Source organism: Staurois parvus, unplaced genomic scaffold (genome assembly GCF_062004578.1).
Source record: "Staurois parvus isolate SC_StPar_1 unplaced genomic scaffold, SC_StPar_1.0 ptg002160l, whole genome shotgun sequence".
Lineage (NCBI taxonomy): Eukaryota > Metazoa > Chordata > Amphibia > Anura > Ranidae > Staurois > Staurois parvus.
The window spans coordinates 29749-51743 of NW_028319956.1; the positions used below are offsets into that span (position 1 = coordinate 29749).

The 21995-nt window shown below is 44.0% G+C and overlaps 1 protein-coding gene across 1 annotated transcript in view; it reads left to right on the forward strand.

The window, feature by feature from the left end:
- Nucleotides 1-5304: 5304 nt before the first annotated feature.
- LOC149432321 (prolactin-releasing peptide receptor-like) overlaps nt 5305-21995 on the forward strand; it is a 72034-nt gene continuing 55343 nt past the window's right edge. The window contains exon 1 of the mRNA XM_089665247.1: nt 5305-6207. Coding sequence (XP_089521373.1) covers nt 5792-6207 — 416 coding nt within the window. The 5' untranslated portion in view covers nt 5305-5791. The remainder of the gene's footprint in view (nt 6208-21995) is intronic.

Genomic DNA, 21995 nt, shown 5'->3' on the forward strand with positions numbered 1-21995 from the left:
CACCCCTCTCTGCCAATCCCTCCTCTGGCTTCCACTAACCCACCGTATAAAATTCAAAATACTAACCACAGCTTACAAAGCCATCCACAACACTGCCCCAGCTACATCACCGACCTCATCCACAGATATCGCCCAAATCGCCCGCTCCGCTCCTCCCATGATATCCTCCTCTCTAGCTCCCTCATCACCTCCTCCCACACTCACCGCCAGGACTTCTCCAGAGCCTCTCCCATCCTCTGGAACTCCCTACCCCAGCATGTGTGGTCAGCCCCCACCCTGTCTGCCTTTAGGCGATCTTTGAAAACTCACTTCTTCAGGGAAGCCGACCCCACCCCCACCTAAGAACTGTACTTGAATCACCTCTACCAGATTATCCACCGCAGCTATCACCTTTTGTATCACCTCCCCCTTCCTTTAGATTGTAAGCTCCACGAGCCGGGCCCTCCTATTCCTTCTGTACTGAAATGTATTGTAATTGTACCGCCCCCCTTATATTGTACAGCGCTGTGCACACTGTTGGCACCATAAATCCTGTATAATAATAATAATGTCCTCCTGGAGCTTTTGTTTCAAGTGTTTCCGGCACCATCCCGAATTCTGCTTCAGAGGATATAAATATTGACTAAGCCACTCTGACTGACTTTGGGGCCACCAGCAGGTCTCCCCGTCCTTCAGATCTTCCACATTTCCCTGGAGGAACGAGAAGATTTGAATTCTCTTCGCCTTGCGCTCAGCATTCATCCTTTCTTTGCTTTGCTTTAACGTATTCGCAGAAATGCGGCTATAACTGACGGATTATTGACTTTACCCCGAGAGCTGCCCAGCAAATAATTCAACATTTTTAAAGAAATCCCGGAGATATGTGAAGATTCAAACAAATATCTTTACTGAGCTAAAGATCCAAACAGGGAACAGAAGAGACGATGTCAATAGCAGGCACAAGAGTGTATGATGGAAATGTCCAAATAAACCATTTGGTGTCGATTTAATAAAAAAAAAAAAAATTGCATAGCCATTGACCCAATGAATCTGCATGTGCATTTGTTTTGTGTCAGTTGGACAAAAATGAATATCATTCGGCTATTTTTACCTCCAAACCCACATGGAAGAAAAATATATTTGAAATAAATTTAAAATATATTCTTCCAAAATATATTGACATATAATTGAAATGCTACAATTTTGGCCGTATTCAATATATTTCTATATATTGAAGAATATATTTTAAAAAATATATTTTTAAAAATATGTACATTTTTTAAAATATATTCTTCAGATTGTTTTTAACATATAAAAAGTCATTTAACATATATACAGGTGAAACTCGAAAAATGAGAATCTGGTGCAAAAGTTGATTTATTTCAGTGCAGCAACTTAAAAGGTGAAACTAATATATGAGACTCATTACATGCAAAGCAAGATAGTTCAAGCCGTGATTTGTCATCATTGTGATGATTATGGCTTACAGCTCATGAAAACCCCAAATCCACAATCTCAGAAAATGAGAATATTGTGAAAAGGTGGAATAATCTCGGCTCAAAGTGTCCCACTCTAATCAGCTCATTCAGCCATAACACCTGCAAAGGGTTCCTGAGCCTTTAAATGGTCTCTCAGTCTGGTTCAGTAGGAATCACAATCATGGGAAAGACTGCTGACCTGACACCATCACTGACACCCTCCATAAGGAGGGAAAGCCTCAAAAGGGAATTGCAGAAGAAGTTGGATGTTCCCAAAGTGCTGTATCAAAGCACATTAATAGAAAGTTATGTGGAAGGGAAAAGTGTGGAAGAAAAAGGTGCACAAGCAGCAGGGATGACCGCAGCCTGGAGAGGATTGTCAGGAAAAGGCCATTCAAAAGTGTTGGGGACTTTCACAAGGAGTGGACTGAGGCTGGAGTCAGTGCATCAAGAGCCACCACACACAGACGGATCCTGGACATGGGCTTCAAATGTCGTATTCCTCTTGTCAAGCTGCTCCTGAACGACAAACAATGTCAGAAGCGTCTTACCTGGGCTAAAGAAAAACAGACCTGGTCTGCTGCTCAGTGGTCCAAAGTCCTCTTTTCTGATGAGAGCAACTTTTGCATCTCATTTGGAAACCAAGGACCCCGAGTATGGAGGAAGAATGGAGAGGCCATTCAAAAGTGTTGGGGACTTTCACAAGGAGTGGACTGAGTGCTGGAGTCAGTGCATCAAGAGCCATCACACACAGACGGATCCTGGACATGGGCTTCAAATGTCGTGTTCCTCTTGTCTTTTATTGAAATATATTTTGAAATATATTGAATATGGCCAAAATTGTAGCATTTCAAATATATGTCAATATATTTGGGAAGAATATTTTTAAAATATATTTCAAATATATTTTTCTTCCATGTGGGAACTCCCCCGGTGTTTTGAACCCCAGCAGAAGCCCACCCGGCAAAACACATTGGAAATGTGACATCACCTCTCCAACTTGAGACTACTTTATGATATACCAGCAGATGACATGATAGATATTGTGTGGAATAAATGGCAGGAGAGGGGTTGGGGTTCTCTGTAATGAAGGTTGTGCTGAGAGGAGGAGTTTCAGGAGGCGGAGTCAGGACAGGAATCAGCAAGATACCATTTAATATGTAGTCCTTAGAATTGGAGGAGGAGATGCAAAGAATGCTGGGAGTCCAGGAACCCACATGGAAGAAAAATATATTTTAAATATATTGTAAAAATATTCTTCCCAAATATATTCACATATATTTGAAATACTACAATTTTGGCCGTATTCAATATATATATATATATACATTATGGTTGAACTGGATGGACTTTTGTCTTCTTCCAGCCAGACTAACTATGTAACTATATATATATATACATACTGTATGTTGAAATGCATTTTTATATATTACATAATATATGAAAAATATATTTTAAAATATATTCTTCAGATTTTTTTTAACATACAAAAAAAACATTTTAACATATATTTTTACATATATAAAAATATTCTTCCCAAATATATTGCCATATATTTGAAATGCTCCAATTTTGGCCATATTCAATATATTTCAATAATTAAAAAAAAAAAAATATATATATATATATATATATATATATTTATATATACACACTGTATGTTGAAATGCGTTTTTATTACAAAATATATGAAAATATTTTTAAAATACATTTTCAAACATACTGCATGTCTTTAAAAATTCATTTAATCTACACTTTTTGGAATGCATTTACAAATATATGTAAAAATATATGTTAAAATGACTTTTTTTATATGTTAAAAAAATCTGAAGAATATATTTAATAAATATATATTTTTAAAAATATTTTTCATATATTTTGTAATATATATAAAAAAACGCATTTCAACCTGCAGTATTTTGAAATATACTGAATATGGCCAAGATTGTAGGATTTCAAATATAGGTCAATATATTTGGGAAGAATATTTTTAAAATATATTTAAAATATATTTTTCTTCCATGTGGGAAGTTGTGGAAATTGGTGGCCCACAGACAGGCAGCGCTCACAGAATGAAAGGAGATTTTTCAGGTAATCTCATACTGGATTGTCAGATAAAACCAGGGATTTTTTTCAGTGGGAACTGAACTATGTAATGGAAAAGGGTGCTACAGAATATATTGATGGTGGCTGCTGGAAGAGATCTTTTTTTGCGGGAAGGGGGGGGGGGCTATTGCTGTTGGTGGGGAATCTGTTGTTGCTGGGGGTGGGACAATTGTTGTGAGGAGGATTCTACTGTTGAGGGAGGGGTCTATTGATGCTGGGGGTATTTTGTTGTGGGTGGTCCAGTGTTGCTGGGGAAGGTCTATTGTGGCGGAGAGTCCACTGTTTCTGGTGGGTATCTATTGTTGCGGGGGGTCCACTGTTACTGGTGGGTGTCTATTGTTGTGGGGGGTCTATTGTTGCTGGGGGGATCTATTGTTAATGGGGGGGATATATTGTTGTGGGTGGTCCAGTGTTGCTGGGGGAGGTCTATTGTTGCAGAGAGTCTTTTGTTACTACCATAGGTCTATTGTTGCTGGGGGTCCACTGTTACTGGTGGGCAGGGGCGGACTGACAACTCATGGGGCCCCCGGGCATTAGAAGATCATGGGGCCCCTGTGTCCTTGCCCACACTCAAAGCACACCCAAAAAAGCCTATAAAAGGTACCAGAGGCATTTCATGGGGCCCCCTACTGACCCTGGGCCCTCGGGCAGTGCCCGAGTACTCGAATGGTCAGTCTGCCTCTACTGGTGGGGGTCTATTGTTGGTGGGGGGATCTATTGTTAATGGGGGGGCTATTGTTGTGGGTGGTTCAGTGTTGCTGGGGAGGTCTATTGTCGCAGAGACTCTATTGTTGTGGGAGATCTTTTGTTACTACCATAGGTCTATTGTTGCTGGGGGTATTTTGTTGCGGGTGGTCCATTGTTGCTGGGGGGATCTATTGTTCCTGGGGGTGTCTATTGTTGTGGGTGGTCCATGTTGCTGGGGGAGGTTTATTGTTGCAGAGAGTCCACTGTTTCTGGTGAGTATCTATTGTTGTGGGGGGTCCACTGTTGCTGGTGGGTGTCTATTGTTGTGGGGGGTCCATTGTTGCTAGGGGGATCTATTTTTCCTGGGGGGGTCTATTGTTGTGGGTGGCCCAGTGTTGCTGGGGGATCTATTGTTCCTGGGGGCTATGGTTGTGGGTGGTCCAGTGTTGTTAGGGGAGGTCTACTGTTGCGGGAGATCTTTTGTTGCTACCATAGGTCTATTGTTGCTGGGGGTATTTTGTTACGGGGCGGTCCATTTTTGCTGGGGGTATCTATTGTTCCTTGGGGGGGCTTATTGTTGTGGTTGGTCCAGTGTTGCTGGGGGATGTCTATTGTTGCGGAGAGTCCACTGTTTCTGGTGGGTATCTATTGTTGTGGGGGGTCCACTGTTGCTGGGGGGATCTATTGTTGTGGGGGGGTGTTGTTGCTGGGGGATCTATTGTTGTGGGGGGGTGTATTGTTGCAGGCTGCAGGGGATCTATTTTTACTGCTTTTCTTGTTATCAATAACAAATTTCATACAAATGACTTCTTGGCACTATATCCTCTAAAGGGGCGGTACTGGGAGGTGGAAAGGGGTTGGAACCAAGGAACCGGTGCTCGGAGGTGGGTAGGGGCGGAGACAAGAGGTGACCCGGAAAGGAGGAGTTCCTGCATCTGGATATAACTATTGTTTGTGTTGTTATTACAATGCCGATGGTATAAAATGAAAGTGTGTGCCGTGACCTGAGATCTCCTTTACATCAGTAACGTGTCTCTCCTTTGCTTAGGAAGAACAATCCTCCTACAGAACAGAAGTCACATCAACGGGTGATGGTGAAAAACTGGATCTCCAAGCCACGTATTCATGGAGAGGAGAGGACTATCTGGTGATACAACAATGCATGTCTTGGGGGCTAAACTGTGTTTCCACCCAACCTCCAAAGCCGAGTGATCATCTGGTTTCCTATATGGTGGAAAGACTTGGTTTTGTCCTCAAAAGCCAATGGATGTAGAGCTATTATTGGAAATTTAGACAACACTCTTCAAAATTTTATGGACTTATCACCTGCAGTAACTATCACAACATTACCCCTGACCTCGTGTAGAGGGGGAATATATCTGTCCATTTCTGGTTCAACCTGATGCCACACATAGTTAAAGTTCTGGCTTTATTTCAGTTTTTCGCAGCTCCAGTCTCAGGTTTCCAACACTCTGCACTTAAGCTCTTCATAATGGCGCTCCGGTGGAATATTAAGTGGCTTTGAAGACTGGATTGAGAACATGGAGAACAGTGGGGGCAGAAGCTATGGACCAGCCAATCTAACCATCTACAGAGTCAAACTCAACAGCTCAAACTCGAGCTCGGAGTTCACTGGCGTCCAGCTGATCCAGTCGTACAAGCCTGTCATCATCCCATGCTACGCACTGGTGGTACTGATCGGCATATTTGGGAACTACCTTCTCCTCTACGTGATTTGGAGAACCAAAAAGATGCACAACGTCACCAACTTCTTTATCGGAAACCTGGCCTTTTCCGACATGCTCATGTGCGCCACATGCGTGCCCTTCACCCTTGCCTATGCCTTCAACTCCCAGGGTTGGGTGTTCGGAAAGTTTATGTGTTACTTTGTGTTCCTAATACAACCGGTAACCGTGTACGTGTCGGTCTTCACCTTGACGGCCATTGCAGTAGACAGGTAACTTTTCCTTTTCTTTTTATCTTGCGGCGAATAAACAGAAATTTGCTGAAAGTCAATAAAACCAAAGGCTATGCATGGAAAGATGAAACATGGGTAGGCTGATCTATAAAATGCGATATATGTCTGGTCTCAAAAATATGGTCTCAGGACAAAGGATTGGGCAAGCATTAGACTGTCCCCTGAAGACTTGCCAAGAACTTGCATCCAGCAGACTTCTCCTTTATAGGCCTGGGGGTGTAGAGGTCCTCACACTGTCCTTGTCCTGCAGCTATGGATAGAACTGCTTTCTGGCCTTCCGCTGGGCTGGTTCTTTTCCACGCTTTGCAGGCTGTCCCTCCATAGTGGAGCTCCTGCTTCAGCTTCCTCCAACCTCCAGCCTGGAGGAAGAACCCCCTCTCCCAGGCTACACAGCAGCACTTCAGTCCTCCATCTTCCACCCGGCTCCCCTTGCTGGCCAGGCTCTTTCATATTTATGGGCCAGCCTGCCGCACTGCTAGGCCTCCTGCCTGGGATTGGTCAGACTCCCATAAATATGTGGATCAGCTCCTTGTCAGGGCAGGAGCGGTGCCATGGGCAGGCAGGCCTAATGGTAAGGTCACGCAGCGACTGACGACAGCCGCTGTTCACAGACCAGAGTCCCTCAGGGCGCGGAGTCTAAGCCCCAGGTTGCCCTTCACCAGGGCCCCTGATGGTGGGGATGGACTTGATGCAGCCTGAGACCAGGTCGCGGCCCTCGAGTAACCCCAGCTGCGGTAACGACTGCCGCCAATGGCGTACAGCTGGTAAGAGCTAGATGGAAAACGTATAGCGTGGTCGGACAGGCCGGGTCGATAACAACAGAGCAAACAGTACAAGACGGTAGACAAGAATACTCCGGTTACGGGCCGGGTTCAGCAACGGGAGGTCAGGTAATGGGATAAAGCAGAGAATAGTCTTGTCCAAGCCGAGTCGGTTACCAGGAGAGCAACGAGAACAGAACAAGAGCTTGCTGCAAGGGAACATACAGCACACAAATGCAAAGAGCAACTGCAGACAGCAGGCTTAAATGTGATCAGCCACACCCTTCTGGAGGAGGAGCCGCAGAGGCCTGAAAGCATAAAGGCTCCCACCATGCTTTGCAGGAACTTAAGATGGATGCCAGCACATGGAGCAACACAATCTCTGAGGAAAGGTAGGACCAGGGGCGGACTGACCATTTGGAGACTCGGGCACTGCCCGAGGGCCCGGGCTCAGTAGGGGGCCCCATGAGATGCCTCTGGTACCTTTTTCATAGGCTTTTTTGAGTTTGGGCAAGGACACAGGGGCCCCATGATCCCCTATTGCCCGGGGGCCCCATAAGTTGTCAGTCCGCCCCTGGGTAGGACCTTGACACTCCTTCACCTCTGCCTACTGACTTCTAGAAACTTCTCCAAGCTTCTAGAGCAGGGGGAGATACCAGAGGACTGACCTGCGGAGCCCTCCAGCCTTACCAGAAGTAACACTCTGTCTAAGCCAGTGTTTCTCAACTCCAGTCCTCATGGACCCCCAACAGGTCATGTTTTCAGGATTTCCCTCAGATGAAACAGCTGTGGTAATTACTAAGGCAGTGAAACTGATCAAATCACCTGTGCAAAATAATGGAAATCCTGAAAACATGACCTGTTGGGGGTCCATGAGGACTGGAGTTGAGAAACACTGGTCTAAGCCAAAGCTTCTAGCAAGACTCTAGCTACACCGAATAAACTATCTTCACTAGAGGGCGCTACATCAGTATTTGACTAAAAATTGATTATTGGATCCATAACGGGCATGACAATCTGGCCGAAGATCCCCGCAGGATGGTTTCGGATCTGCAGATTAAGCATAATGGATGGGTGTCCGATCCGTTATCCTCCCCAATCCGCAGATCCCATCCATTCTGCGGGGATCAACCTATACGGGGTGACACTGGACCCGCTCCACAAAAAGGTAAGTTGTAAAGAAAGCTGACGATCCCCGCAGGATGGATCGGATCTGCGGATTGAGCATAATGGATCGGAGTCTAGGTCCGGTGTCACCCCCCGTGCGGTCAGTGTCACCCGGTGCAGTGCGCACCCCCCGCACCTGCGTCGGGACGCCACTGTGCATAGGATATTTCCCAAAATCTGGCATGCTGGTAGATAGAGATGTGCACGATGGAAACATTTGTTTTGTTTTGGATTCGTTTGTTAAGTTACAATGTTTCCTTTTTAGGAATTTCTTTTGTCTATTCGGATTCGTTTCGGATATTCATTATTTTCAAATGGGTTCGAAATTGGAATTTGGAATTTGAATTTCAGAAAATGGCTATATTTGTTCTACTTTTTTTTATTCTGTTCTTTTCTATTCTGTAAAAAAAAAAAATCATTTTTAACTGTAAAAAATTAAAATGACACCCAAGCATATAAAGTCGCCTGACCCCTCCCCCGCAAAAAAAATATTTGACCACGAGTAAAAAGCTATCACACCTGGTTGGGTAAGAGTTGTCAGATTGTTAATCATTTACTAAAACAATGCTCACTTGTCTCCAGGAGGTTGCTGAATGGGGTGCGATCCGGTGCCCACTGTGTCCTCCGGACACAGCGGAACACCAATCATCGTACGTGACCTCTGTGCGAGGGGTCGATCATGTGATCACTGATTGGCCAATCAGTGATCACATGCAGAGTAGTAAGCAAGATGTCACTTCTGACATCATTGCTTGCTACGTGTGAAATCTATGAATGATCACAGAGGTCACATGGAACAGGGCTATTCACAACAGCCTTGTACCATGTGGCAAGCTGTGACCAATCACAGCTCACACAGTATTTCTCAATGGCTGCAAGAATGCAGCCAGAGAGAAGGAGAAATGATTGCTTTTACAGCCTTTTTCGGTGTAAAAGCAATCAGTGTAAAAAAAAAAATCTTCATCGCCCCCCACAAGTAGTACAGTGTCACTATGGCGACGCTGTACTGCTAGGGTGACAATATGTTAAAAAAAAAAAACATAAATAATAATATAAAAAAAATAAAATAAAAATGTAAAAAATTAAAATAAAAATTATAATTTTTGGTTATAAACTAACTTGGGTTATTTTATTTTACTAAAAAGATAACTGAATAAATTTTGGCCAAGATTTATGATGAAATACTATTTATTTGCAAAAAACACTTTTCAAAATGTTTCGACGTTTTTGTTTATATAAAAAAATAAAAATCCCAGCTGTGAATAAATACCACCAAAATAAATCTTTATCTGTCCAAAAAAAATGCTAAAGAATTAATCTTGGTACAGTGTTGCATGACAGCGCAATTGTCATTCAAAGTGTGATAGCGCTGAAAGCTGAAAATTGGCCTGGACAGGAAGGGGGGGAAATTGTCCGGACTGGAAGGGGGGGAAATTGTCCGGACTGGAAGGGGGGGAAAGTGTCCGGAATGGAAGGGGGGGAAATTGTCCGGACTGGAAGGGGGGGAAAGTGTCCGGACTGGAAGGGGGGGAAGTGTCCGTACTGGAAGGGGGTAAAAGGGTCCGGACTGGAAGGGGGTGAAAGCGTCCGGACTGGAAGGGGGTGAAAGCGTCCGGACTGGAAGGGGGTGAAATGTCCGGACTGGAAGGGGGTGAAAGCGTCTGGACTGGAAGGGGGGGAAGTGTCCGGACTAGAAGGGGGTGAAAGTGTCTGGACTGGAAGGGGTGAAAGTGTCCGGACTGGAAGGGGGGGAAAGCGTCCGGACTGGAAGGGGGGGAAAGTGTCCGGACTGGAAGGGGGGGAAAGTGTCCGGACTGGAAGGGGGGGAAAGTGTCCGGACTGGAAGGGGAGGAAATTGTCCGTACTGGAAGGGGGGGAATGTGTCCGGACTGGAAGGGGGTGAAAGTGTCCGGACTGGGGGGGGGGAAATTGTCCGGACTGGAAGGGGGTGAAAGTGTCCGGACTGGAAGGGGGTGAAAGTGTCCGGACTGGAAGGGGGTGAAAGCGTCCGGACTGGAAGGGGGTGAAAGTGTCCGGACTGGAAGGGGGTGAAAGTGTCCGGACTGGAAGGGGGGAAGTGTCCGGACTAGAAGGGAGTGAAAGTGTCCGGACTGGAAGGGGGGAAAGCGTCTGGGCTGGAAGGGGGGAAAGCATCCGGACTGGAAGGGGGGGAAAGTGTCCGGACTGGAAGGGGGTGAAAGTGTTTGGACTGGAAGGGGGTGAAAGTGTCCGGACTGGAAGGGGGGAAGTGTCCGGACTGGAAGAGGGGAAAGCGTCCGGACTGGAAGGGGGGGAAAGTGTCCGGACTGGAAGGGGGTGAAAGTGTTTGGACTGGAAGGGGGTGAAAGTGTCCGGACTGGAAGGGGGGAAAGCATCCGGGCTGGAAGGGGGGAAAGCGTCCGGACTGGAAGGGGGGGAAAGTGTCCGGACTGCAAGGGGGGAAAGTGTCTGGACTGGAAGGGGGTGAAAGTGTCCGGACTGGAAGGGGGTGAAAGTGTCCGGACTGGAAGGGGGTGAAAGTGTCCGGACTGGAAGGGGGGGAAAGTGTCCAGACTGGAAGGGGGGGAAAGTGTTCGTACTGGAAGGGGGTGAAAGTGTCCGGACTGGAAGGGGGTGAAAGTGTCCGGACTGGAAGGGGGTGAAAGTGTCCGGACTGGAAGGGGGTGAAAGTGTCCGGACTGGAAGTGCTTAAAATAAGACGTGTTGTACCTGACTTAGTATTCATAAAGTGTTTCAAATCCACCTATAACCGATACCGGGATGGATTCGTCCAGCACCCGGGGCAAGGATGAAGACCCGCGCCCCCTTCCTAAGATATACCATAAATTTGGACTACGGATTGAAGTCGCACAGGTATACAGAAAAAAATAAAAAGCAGCTGGCAGAAAAAAAATTTGAATTGTATACAAATTATTATAATTATTAAAATAGACCGTGCCCCCGATGACGTCACCTTTGATGAAACGCATTGGACGTGTTTTCCTACATTTATTTATTATACATGTGAGATAAGTTTGAGGTGAATGGAGGAGGAGATTCCAAATTAAGATACGGAGAAGCAATTGAGCGGTACGCAGATCCGCTCTGACTCCCTCCTCTCCTGACTCTTTTCATTATGAGTCCACTCAATCCGGTAAGTGTCCGTTGCTTCTTTGGTGGTCCTCTTTGATCTAAAGAGGACGGGGTGAGACATATTCATCTCTACATGTTACCACATATATTGGAACTCTTATTTCTTCTCAGTATTACTTGGCATTTTATATATATATATATATATTTGTAATTTGCATTTTGATGTGCATTCCCACATGGAAGAAAAATATATTTGAAATATATTTTTAAAATATTCTTCCCAAATATATTGACATATATTTGAAAAACTAAAATTTTGGCTATATTCAATATATTTAAAAAAAATAAATATATATATATACTGTATGTTGAAATGTGTCTTTCTTAGAAAATATATGAACATAAATTTTCAAATATACTGTATGTCTTTAAAAATAAAGGTAATTTTTGGAATGCATTTACAAATATATGTAAAAATATATGTAAAAATGACTTTTATATATGTTAAAAAAAATCTCAAAAATATATTAAAAAAATATATATTTTCTTAAAAATATTTTTCATATATTTTGTAATATATAAAAAACGCATTCAATGTGCAGTATATATGTATCACATCAAAATGAAATGCTATGCCAACGAAAAATAAAAATATATTTATCACATCAAAATCAAATAAAAAATAAAAAAACATAAAAATCCAAGTAATAATGAGAAGAAATAACTACAAATTTGGCTGTATTCAATATAATGCAAAATATATTTAAATATATATATTATTATTATTATACAGGATTTATATAGCGCCAACAGTTTGCTCAGCGCTTTACAATATATATATATATATATATATATACACACACTACATATTGAAATGCGTTTTTTATATATTACAAAATATATGAAAAATATTTTTTAAAATATATATATATTTTTTTAAATATATTCTTCAGATTTTTTTAGCATATATAAAAGTCTTTTTAACATATATTTTTACATATATTTGTAAATGCATTCCAAAAATGTAGATTAAATGGATTTTTAAGACTTACAGTATATTTGAAATGTATTTTTACAAATATTTTGTAATAAAAACGCCTTTCAACATACAGTATACATACATATATACAGTTGTGACCAAAATTATTCAACCCCCACTGAAATTGAGTGTTTTGGCCAGTTTGACATTGCTTTTGATCATTCAGTCATCTTGCTTACATTTACATTAAAGAGGTACTTGTAGGTCAGACAAATATAACATAACAGTTATAATGAAATAACCACAAATGTCTTTTCTGTGCTCACAGCATTATCAGTTTTATTCAGCCCCCAAGTGACATTCAATCTTAGTACTTAGTACAGCATCCTTTTACAGTTATAACAGCTTTTAAACGTGAAGCATAGCTTGACACAAGTGTCTTGCAGCGATCTACGGGTATCTTCGCCCATTCTTCATGGGCAAAGGCCTCCAGTTCAGTCACATTCTTAGGCTTGCGCACTGCAACTGCTTTCTTTAAGTCCCACCAGAGGTTCTCAATCGGATTTAAGTCTGGTGACTGCGATGGCCACTCCAAAATGTTCCAGCCTTTCCTCTGCAACCATGCTCTAGTGGACTTGGAGGTATGCTTGGGATCATTGTCCTGTTGAAAGGTCCAACGTCTCCCAAGCCTCAGGTGTGTGACGGACTGCATCACGTTTCCATCCAATATCTCCTGGTACTGAAGAGAATTCATGGTACCTTGCACACGCTGAAGCTTCCCTGTACCTGCAGAAGCAAAACAGCCCCAAAGCATGATTGACCCTCCACCATGCTTCACAGTAGGCAAGGTGTTCTTTTCATCATAGGCCTTGTTCTTCCTCCTCCAAACATAGCGTTGATCCATGGGCCCAAACAGTTCTAATTTTGTTTCATCAGTCCACAGAACACTATCCCACAACTTTTGTGGTTTGTCCACATGGCTTTTGGCATACTGCAGTCGACTCTTCTTATTCTTTGGAGACAGCAAGGGGGTACGCCTGGGAGTTCTGGCACGGAGGCCTTCATTACGCAGTGTGCGTCTTATTGTCTGGGCTGAAACTTCTGTACCCACATCTGACAAATCTTTTCTCAGTTCCTCAGCAGTCACACGGGGACTTCTCTCCACTCTACGCTTCAGGTAGCGCACAGCAGTCGAAGTCAGCATCTTCTTTCTGCCACGACCAGGTAGCGTTTCAACAGTGCCCTTTGCCTTGAATTTGCGAATGATGCTTCCTAAGGTGTCTCTTGGTATGTTTAACATCTTTGCAATCTTCTTATAGCCATTGCCCTTCCTGTGAAGAGAAATCACCTCTTCTCTTGTCTTCCTGGACCATTCTCTTGCCTTCACCATGTTTGTAACCACACCAGTAAATGTCTAGAAGGAGCTGAGTATCACAGTCATTTTAAAGCTGCCTAATTGGTGCTTATTATGCTTGATTGCTGCTCGGTGACATCCACAGGTGTTTTCAATACCTGATGGAAAGCACCTGTATGAACCTCTGTTCTTCAGAGTGGTAGTCTTTAAGGGGTTGAATAATTGTGGCAATGAAGAAACCACATAAGAACCATTTACTACTGTATTACATAAACAATTGATGTCATTTTAGTTGCATTTGGGTAGTTACAACGTCCTTGTAGGATTTGATTCTGAATACAATTCCAAATGTACACTATAGTCCCTAAACCCCTTTACAGCATTGGGGGTTGAATAATTTTGGTCACAACTGTATGTATATATAATATATATATATATATATATATAAATATGTTTTTAAATATATAACAGTCCAAGTAAAGATGAGAAGAAATAACTACAATTTTGGCTGTTTTCTACATATATATATATACTGCATGTTGAAATGCGATTTTTATATACCGTATTTGCCTGCGTATAAGACGACTTTTCAACCCATGAAAATCTTCTAAAAAGTCGGGGGTCGTCTTATACGCCGGTATACGGCGAGCCGGTGTCAGGGCGGCACTTTTTCGAGGGGCGGTGTCCTCCAACGGACACTAAGTACAGGGGTGGGCAGAGGGGCTGCTGTACCTTACCTGGCTCCGGTCCCGGTCCCACGACGATCCGGTCCAGGAAGCGCGGCTGCTCCTTCTTTTAGTTTGGCCGCTCGATGGTCGCGCGGCCGCTCGGCTCCACCTCCTCACCGGTGATTGGGCGCCAGCGCACACAGGCGACCAATCACCGGCGAGGAGGCGTAGCCAAATGGCCCCGCGAAAATCAAGCGGCCGAACTGAAAGAATGAGCAGCCGCTCCTCTCCCCCACTGACACTAACGATGGGGCACTATTCCTCCCCCAGTGACACCAATGATGGGGCACTATTCTCCCCACTGATACCAATGATGGGGCACTATTCCTCCCCCAGTGACACCAATGATGGGGCACTATTCTCCCCACTGATACCAATGATGGGGCACTATTCCTCTCCCACTGACACCAATGATGGGGCACTATTCCTCCCACTGACACCAATGATGGGGCACTATTCTCCCCCACTGACACCAATGATGGGGCACTATTCCTCCCCCACTGACACCAATGATGGGGCACTATTCTCCCCACTGACACCAATGATGGGGCACTATTCTCCCCCACTGACACCAATGATGGGGCACTATTCTCCCCACTGATACCAATGATGGGACACTATTCCTCCCACTGACACCAATGATGGGGCACTATTCCTCCCCCACTGACACCAATGATGGGGCACTATTCTCCCCACTGACACCAATGATGGGGCACTATTCTCCCCACTGACACCAATGATGGGGCACTATTCCTCCCCCACTGACACCAATGATGGGGCACTATTCCTCCCCCACTGACACCAATGATGGGGCACTTTTCTCCCCACTGACACCAATGATGGGACACTATTCCTCCCACTGACACCAATGATGGGGCACTATTCCTCCCACTGATACCAATGATGGGACACTATTCCTCCCACTGACACCAATGATGGGACACTATTCCTCCCACTGACACCAATGATGGGGCACTATTCCTCCCACTGACACCAATGATGGGACACTATTCCTCCCACTGACACTAATGATGGGACACTATTCCTCACACACTGACACTACTGATGGGGTACCATCATTGGTGTCAGTGGGAGGAATAGTGCCCCATCATTGGTATCAGTGGGAGGAATAGTGCCCCATCATTGGTGTCAGTGGGAGGAATAGTGCCCCATCATTGGTGTCAGTGGGAGGAATAGTTCCCCATCATTGGTGTCAGTGGGAGGAATAGTGTCCCATCATTGGTGTCAGTGGGAGGAATAGTTCCCCATCATTGGTGTCAGTGGATGGAATAGTGCCCCATCATTGGTGTCAGTGGGAGGAATAGTGCTCCATCATTGGTGTCAGTGGGAGGAATAGTGCCCCATCATTGGTGTCAGTGGGAGGAATAGTGCCTCATCATTGGTGTCAGTGGGAGGAATAGTGCCCCATCATTGGTGTCAGTGGGAGGAATAGTGCCCCATCATTGGTGTCAGTGGGAGGAATAGTGCCCCATCATTGGTGTCAGTGGGAGGAATAGTGCCCCATCATTGGTGTCAGTGGGAGGAATAGTGCCCCATCATTGGTGTCAGTGGGAGGAATAGTGCCCCATCATTGGTGTCAGTGGGAGGAATAGTGCCCCATCATTGGTGTCAGTGGGAGGAATAGTGCCCCATCATTGGTGTCAGTGGGAGGAATAGTGCCCCATCATTGGTGTCAGTGGGAGGAATAGTGCCCCATCATTGGTGTCAGTGGATGGAATAGTGCCCCATCATTGGAATACCATACTGAAATACCATACCATATTGAAATCAAATCTGATGTTTTTTCATTTTTATTTGGTGTGCATTGGAAGAGGGGTAGTCTTATACGGCGAGTATAGCTCAAACCCTATATTTTAACAGGAAAAGTAGGGGGTCGTCTTATACGCCGGCAAATACGGTATTACAAAATATATGAAAAATATTTTTTTAAATATATATATATTTTTTAAAATATATTCTTCAGATTTTTTTTTTTAACATATATAAAAGTAATTTTAACATATATTTGTAAATGCATTCCAAAAATGTGGATTAACCACTTGCCGCCCTGCCACTGTACATATATGGCGGCAGGGCGGCACTCAAAGGCAAAACCACGTTTTAAGACGTGTGTTTTGTAAACAAATAGGGGGAGCGCGTGAGGCGCGCCGCCGCCCTATTTGTCCTGCGGATCACTGCCGCAGATGTCAGTCGCCGGGTCACAGCTGCTCCTTAGCGGCGATGTCCCGGCGATCGGCGGCAAACAGTGACAGAGAGCACAGCTGCAGTAGCTGTGCTGTCTGTCACTTCCTTCTCAGCTTGAGGACGAGCTGATCGAGACAGAAGAGTTTCTCTTTCTCGATCAGCCTTGTCCCGCCCAGTACACGCCCCCGCCCTGCCCCCTAGTAAAACACTCCCCTCACTCCTATAACCCTTCCCTGCAAAATAAAGTTAACCCCTTCCTCCCCAGTGCCATTAGTACAGTGTCAGTGTTTTTTTTTTGCACTGATCACTGTATTAGTGTTTTTGGGGATGTCAGTGACCCCAAGTCAGTACCCCCCAATGTCAGAATGTCCGCCGCAGTCCCGCAGTCCCGCCATAAGTTGCTGGTCGCTGCCATAATTCGCTGATCACCGCCATTATTAGTATAAAAAAACCCTTAAAAATCCCAGTATCTTTCCCGCCATTTGTAGACGCTATAACTTTCATGTAAACCAATTAATTTACACATATTGGGTTTTTTTTAGCAAAGACATGTTGCAGAATGCATTTTGGCAGAAATTTATGACTAAATTTGATTTTTGCATTTTTTTTTTACTGGACATGTTTTATAGCAAAAAGTCCAAAATATTGTTTTTTTTCCTCAAAATTGTCAGTGTTTTTTTTTATAGCGCAAAAAATAAAAACCGCACAGGTGATCAAATACCACCGAAAGAAAGCTCAATTTGTGGGGAAAAAAGGATGTAAATTTCATTTATGTACCGTATTGCATGACCGCGCAATTGTCCATTAAACTAGCGCAGCGCTGTATAGCAAAAAAATGGCGTAAATTGCAGTATCTATCCCATAGTTTGTAGACGCTATAACTTCCACACAAAGCAATCAATATACATTTATTGGGATTTTTTTTACCAAAAACATGGAGCGGGAGACATTTTGGCCTAAATTTATAACCAACTTTGAGTTTACTATAAATTTTTTATAGCTGAAAATAAAAAATATTGTTTTTCTTCAAAATTTTTGGCCTTTTTTTGTTTATAGCGTGAAAAATAAAAAGCGCACAGGTGATCAAATACCACCGAAAGAAAGCTCTATTTGTGTGAAAAAAAGGACGTAAATTTCGTTTGGGTGCAGCGTTGCATGACCGCGCAATTATCAGTTGAATTAGTGCAGCGCCGAGTAGCAAAAAGAGGCCTGGTCATTAAGGGGGGTAAATCCTCAGGAGGGCAAGTGGTTAAATTAATTTTTAAAGACTTACAGTATATTTGAAAATATATTTTTAAAAATATTTTGTAATAAAAATGCATTTTAACATACAGTATATATATATATATTTTTTATTTTTTTTTTAAATATATAACAGTCCAAGTAGTAATGAGAAGAAATAACTACAACAACTGGAACTCACTACCCCAATCCATCAGACTGTCACCTACTCTCCTCTCCTTCAGGCGCACCCTGAAAACCCATCTCTTCAGGGAAGCCTACCCCACCCTCACCTAACAGCCGATCTCCTCCACTCCTCCTACCACTCCATCCACCACAGCTATCTCCTCCTGTACCACTTTCCCCTCCCTCCTAGATTGTAAGCTCCAAGGAGCAGGGCCCTCGAACCCCTCGTGTATTGTATTGTTACTGTATTGTCTCATGTTCTGTCCCCCACTATAATGTACAGCGCTGAGCGAACTTTTTGGCGCTATATAAATCCTGTATAATAATAATAATATGTACATATATATATACTGCATGTTGAAATGCGATTTTTATATATTACAAAATATATGAAAAATATTTTTCATATATTTTGTAATAAAAACCTATTTCAACATGCAGTATATATATATATATATATATTTATAGAAATATATTGAATACGGCCAAAATTGTAGTATTTCAATTATATATCAATATATTTTGGAAGAATATTTAAAAAATATATTTAAAATATATTTTTCTTCCCTGTGGGTTGTGTCTTTTAGTTCTGTCTAGTGCAGCAATATGTTTCTAATAATGTATATCAGGGGTCTCCAGACTTTCTAAACAAAGGGCCAGTTTCCTGGTTCTCAGACTTTAGGGGGGCCGGACTGTGGCCATCGGGAGTAGATATTGTCCAGCATCATTGAGAGTAAACATTTCATCTATGGGCAGCACAGAGGCTAAACGCTTAGCACTCCGGCCTGGCAGTACTCGGGTCGTTGGTTTGAATCCCAACCATGGTACTACCTGCCTGGAGTTTGCATGTTCTCCCTGTGCCTGCGTGGGTTTCCTCCAGGTACTCCGGTTTCCTCCCAAATGCTGGTAGGATAATTTGCTCCGGTCTAAATTGTCCCTAGTATGTGTATGTAATGAATGTGAATTAGGGACCTTAGATTGTACGCTCCTCGGGGGCGGGGACTGATGTGAATGTACAATATATATGTAAAGCGCAGTGCTATATAAGTACCTGAAATAATTAAATCTTTTGGCATTCGGGGGCGGAATAGTGCCCTATTCTTGGTGTTGGAGTTGGAGAACCTGTCCCATAAGAAATCATATTAAATGCACTTTACTGCTTTTCTGCAAAACGCTTCAGTGTGAACCTGACATATGTCTTTACAGGTTACTGGTTTACCCCAGAGTCACACCGAAGCGTTTTCTGCAGCGTTTTGCGTTTTCCAGAAATGCAATACAGTCAATTTACCATGATTTCCTATGGGACACATTCACACCTGTGCATTTTCACCTGGTGAATTTTCTGGAAAGGGTCGGGGACTTTTTTGAATGCAAAAAGTTGTGTTTTTGGTTCTATAGACTTCAGTGGAAATGCTGTAGAAAAAGCACGTATTGCATTTTTGCTGCATTTTTGTTCAATGAATGAGCTGAATTCAGAAGGACATGTCGCTGCAATGGCGGCGAGCCCTGGAGGGTGCATTGGTAGAGTGATGGGCAACACTATGGCATGAGTTGGTGGATGAAGTGATAGCTTGCAGGAGAACAGGGAGGGGGTGGATGGGGGTCAGGTAAAGTGAGTGTATGAGTGGGGGTTGGACAACAGGTGTGGTGGCGGTGGAGAAGAATAGAGGTGGGCTACGGTGGTGAGAGTGGGGGTTGGACAACAGGTGTGGTGGCGGTGGAGAAGAATAGAGGTTGGCTACAGTGGTGAGAGTGCGGTGGGTTTGGCATGAAGTGGTGGGGAGGTTTCAGGTATAGTAGCGGTGAAGGGGAGGTGCAGGCACAACGCTGATGGAAGGGGTAGTTTCTGGTGCAGTTGGTGGTGAGGTTGTAGTTGACGGGACTCTCGTGTATGGTGCCTACGTGATATGGACATATCCTATTGGCTGTCCAGAGTCAAGGTCCCTGCAGGATCCAGAGTAGGAGGATGTTAGCAATGAAATGAATGGCTGGGACTGGATGGCACAGACTACATGCTCAATTACCACTCCGGACACTTGGAAAGTAGAGCAAGTGAGGGACATGCAGATTTAGGTGAGTAATAGAGGCTTCCCAGGGTAAAAACGGTACACTGGAGGGGTGAATGGTGACTGGGAGGTTGGCTATGGTGGTGAGAGTGGGGGTTGGACAACAGGTGTGGTGGCGGTGGAGAAGAATAGAGGTTGGCTATGGTGGTGAGAGTGGGGGTTGGACAACAGGTGTGGTGGCGGTGGAGAAGAATAGAGGTTGGCTATGGTGGTGAGAGTGGGGGTTGGAAAACAGGTGTGGTGGCGGTGGAGAAGAATAGAAGTTGGCTACAGTGGTGAGAGCGCGGTGGGTTGGGTATGAAGTGGTGGGGAGGTTTCAGGCATAGTGGCAGTGAAGGGGAGCAGATTGTGGTGAGGTTGTGGTTGATGGGACTCTTGTGTATGGTACCTACGTGATATGGACACTTGGAGAGTAGAGCAAGCGAGGGACGTGCAGATTTAGGTGAGTAATAAAGGCTTCACAAGGTAAAAAAGGAACACTGGAGGGGTGAATGGTGACTGGGAGGTTGGTTATGGTGGTGAGAGCACGGTGGGTTGAGCATGAAGTGGTGGAGAGGTTTCAGGCATAGTGGCGGTGAAGGGCAGGTACAAGCACAACGCTGATGGAAGGGTGAGTTTCTGGTGCAGATGGTGGTGAAGGTGTGGTTGACGTGGCTGTCTTGAATGGTGCCCTACGGGACCTTCAGATGTCCTGTTCAGTAGCTAAATTGACTGGGAGGTTGACTATGGTGGTGAGAGTGGGGGTTGGACAACAGGTGTGGTGGCAGTGGAGAAGAATAGAGGTTGGCTGCAGTGGTGAGAGTGCGGTGGGTTGGGCATGAAGTGGTGGGGAGGTTTCAGGCACAGTGGCGGTGAAGGGGAGGTGCAGGCACAACGCTGATGGAAGGGGGAGTTTCTGGTGCAGATGGTGGTGAGGGTGTGGTTGATGTGGCTGTCATCAATGGTGCCCTATGGGACCTTCAGATGTCCTGTTTGATAGCTAAATTGATACAAGTAAAATGAAACATTATTTGGAATTGCAAAGCATTTACAAAAAATTTTTTTTACTTTTTTTTAGTAAATCAATACAATTTTATCCCCCGAAAAACATAAATGTACAGTTCCATAAAATGTGAAGCGCGTTGCCTGATTCCAGGCCCTGCAATATCAAATAAAGCCAATGGAAGAATAGCATGAGTGGCAGTAGATCCTGGTACCATGGTAGACCTTCTAGATACGATCCTTGGGCCTTGTAGGACACTTATGAGTCTCGATAATGGCTTTCTCCCAGCCATCGCCCTCAGTCACCATATCGAGGTCCCATTCCTATTGCTGTATATATGTAGCAGCTTCGAAATTGCTTTTCCCCAGAGAAATTGGTTCTATGAAGTGTGTATGACCTTCATTTATTTTTCATTATGATCGTCTGCCCAGAAGATAATGCACCGGGGCTGCACTTTGGAGGTACATTGACCTTCTTAGATTTAATTCCCCCACCTAACCACATCTCCGAAAGATTTATTACTTCTTATTGCTGCGAGAAAACAATGTCCTCCCATCATCTGCAGTAACCTGAGGGACAGACGCTTCTTAGACGTGTGCCAGTTGTGTCGTTACCAATGGAAATTCCAATGAAATTTTCGTGATTCTGAGATTTGGATGTATCTGAATTTCCAAATCATGACAGTAAGAAATTTCAACGAATGTGAAATACATTTTAACTCCTGAGGGTAAAACAAATCTAAATGCCTAAGCACAATTTTGCAATGTTGACCTGTGTTAGTAAAACCGGCCGTATCATCACAACGACTTCGTACATCCAGGTGGATTATACCGCGTTTTTTCAGGACAAATTGGGCTTTCATTTGGTGGTAAATGTTAATGGATATCTCCTGATTTTTTTTACTATCAAAGGAAAACTGGACCAAAATAGTAAAAAAAAAAAAATTTTTTTAAATTTAGCTGCGTGTTTCTTGTTACTACCATAACCTACCGCCAAAGAACAACCCAAATTAAATTCTCCAGCTCTTGACGATCGCAGCGATACCA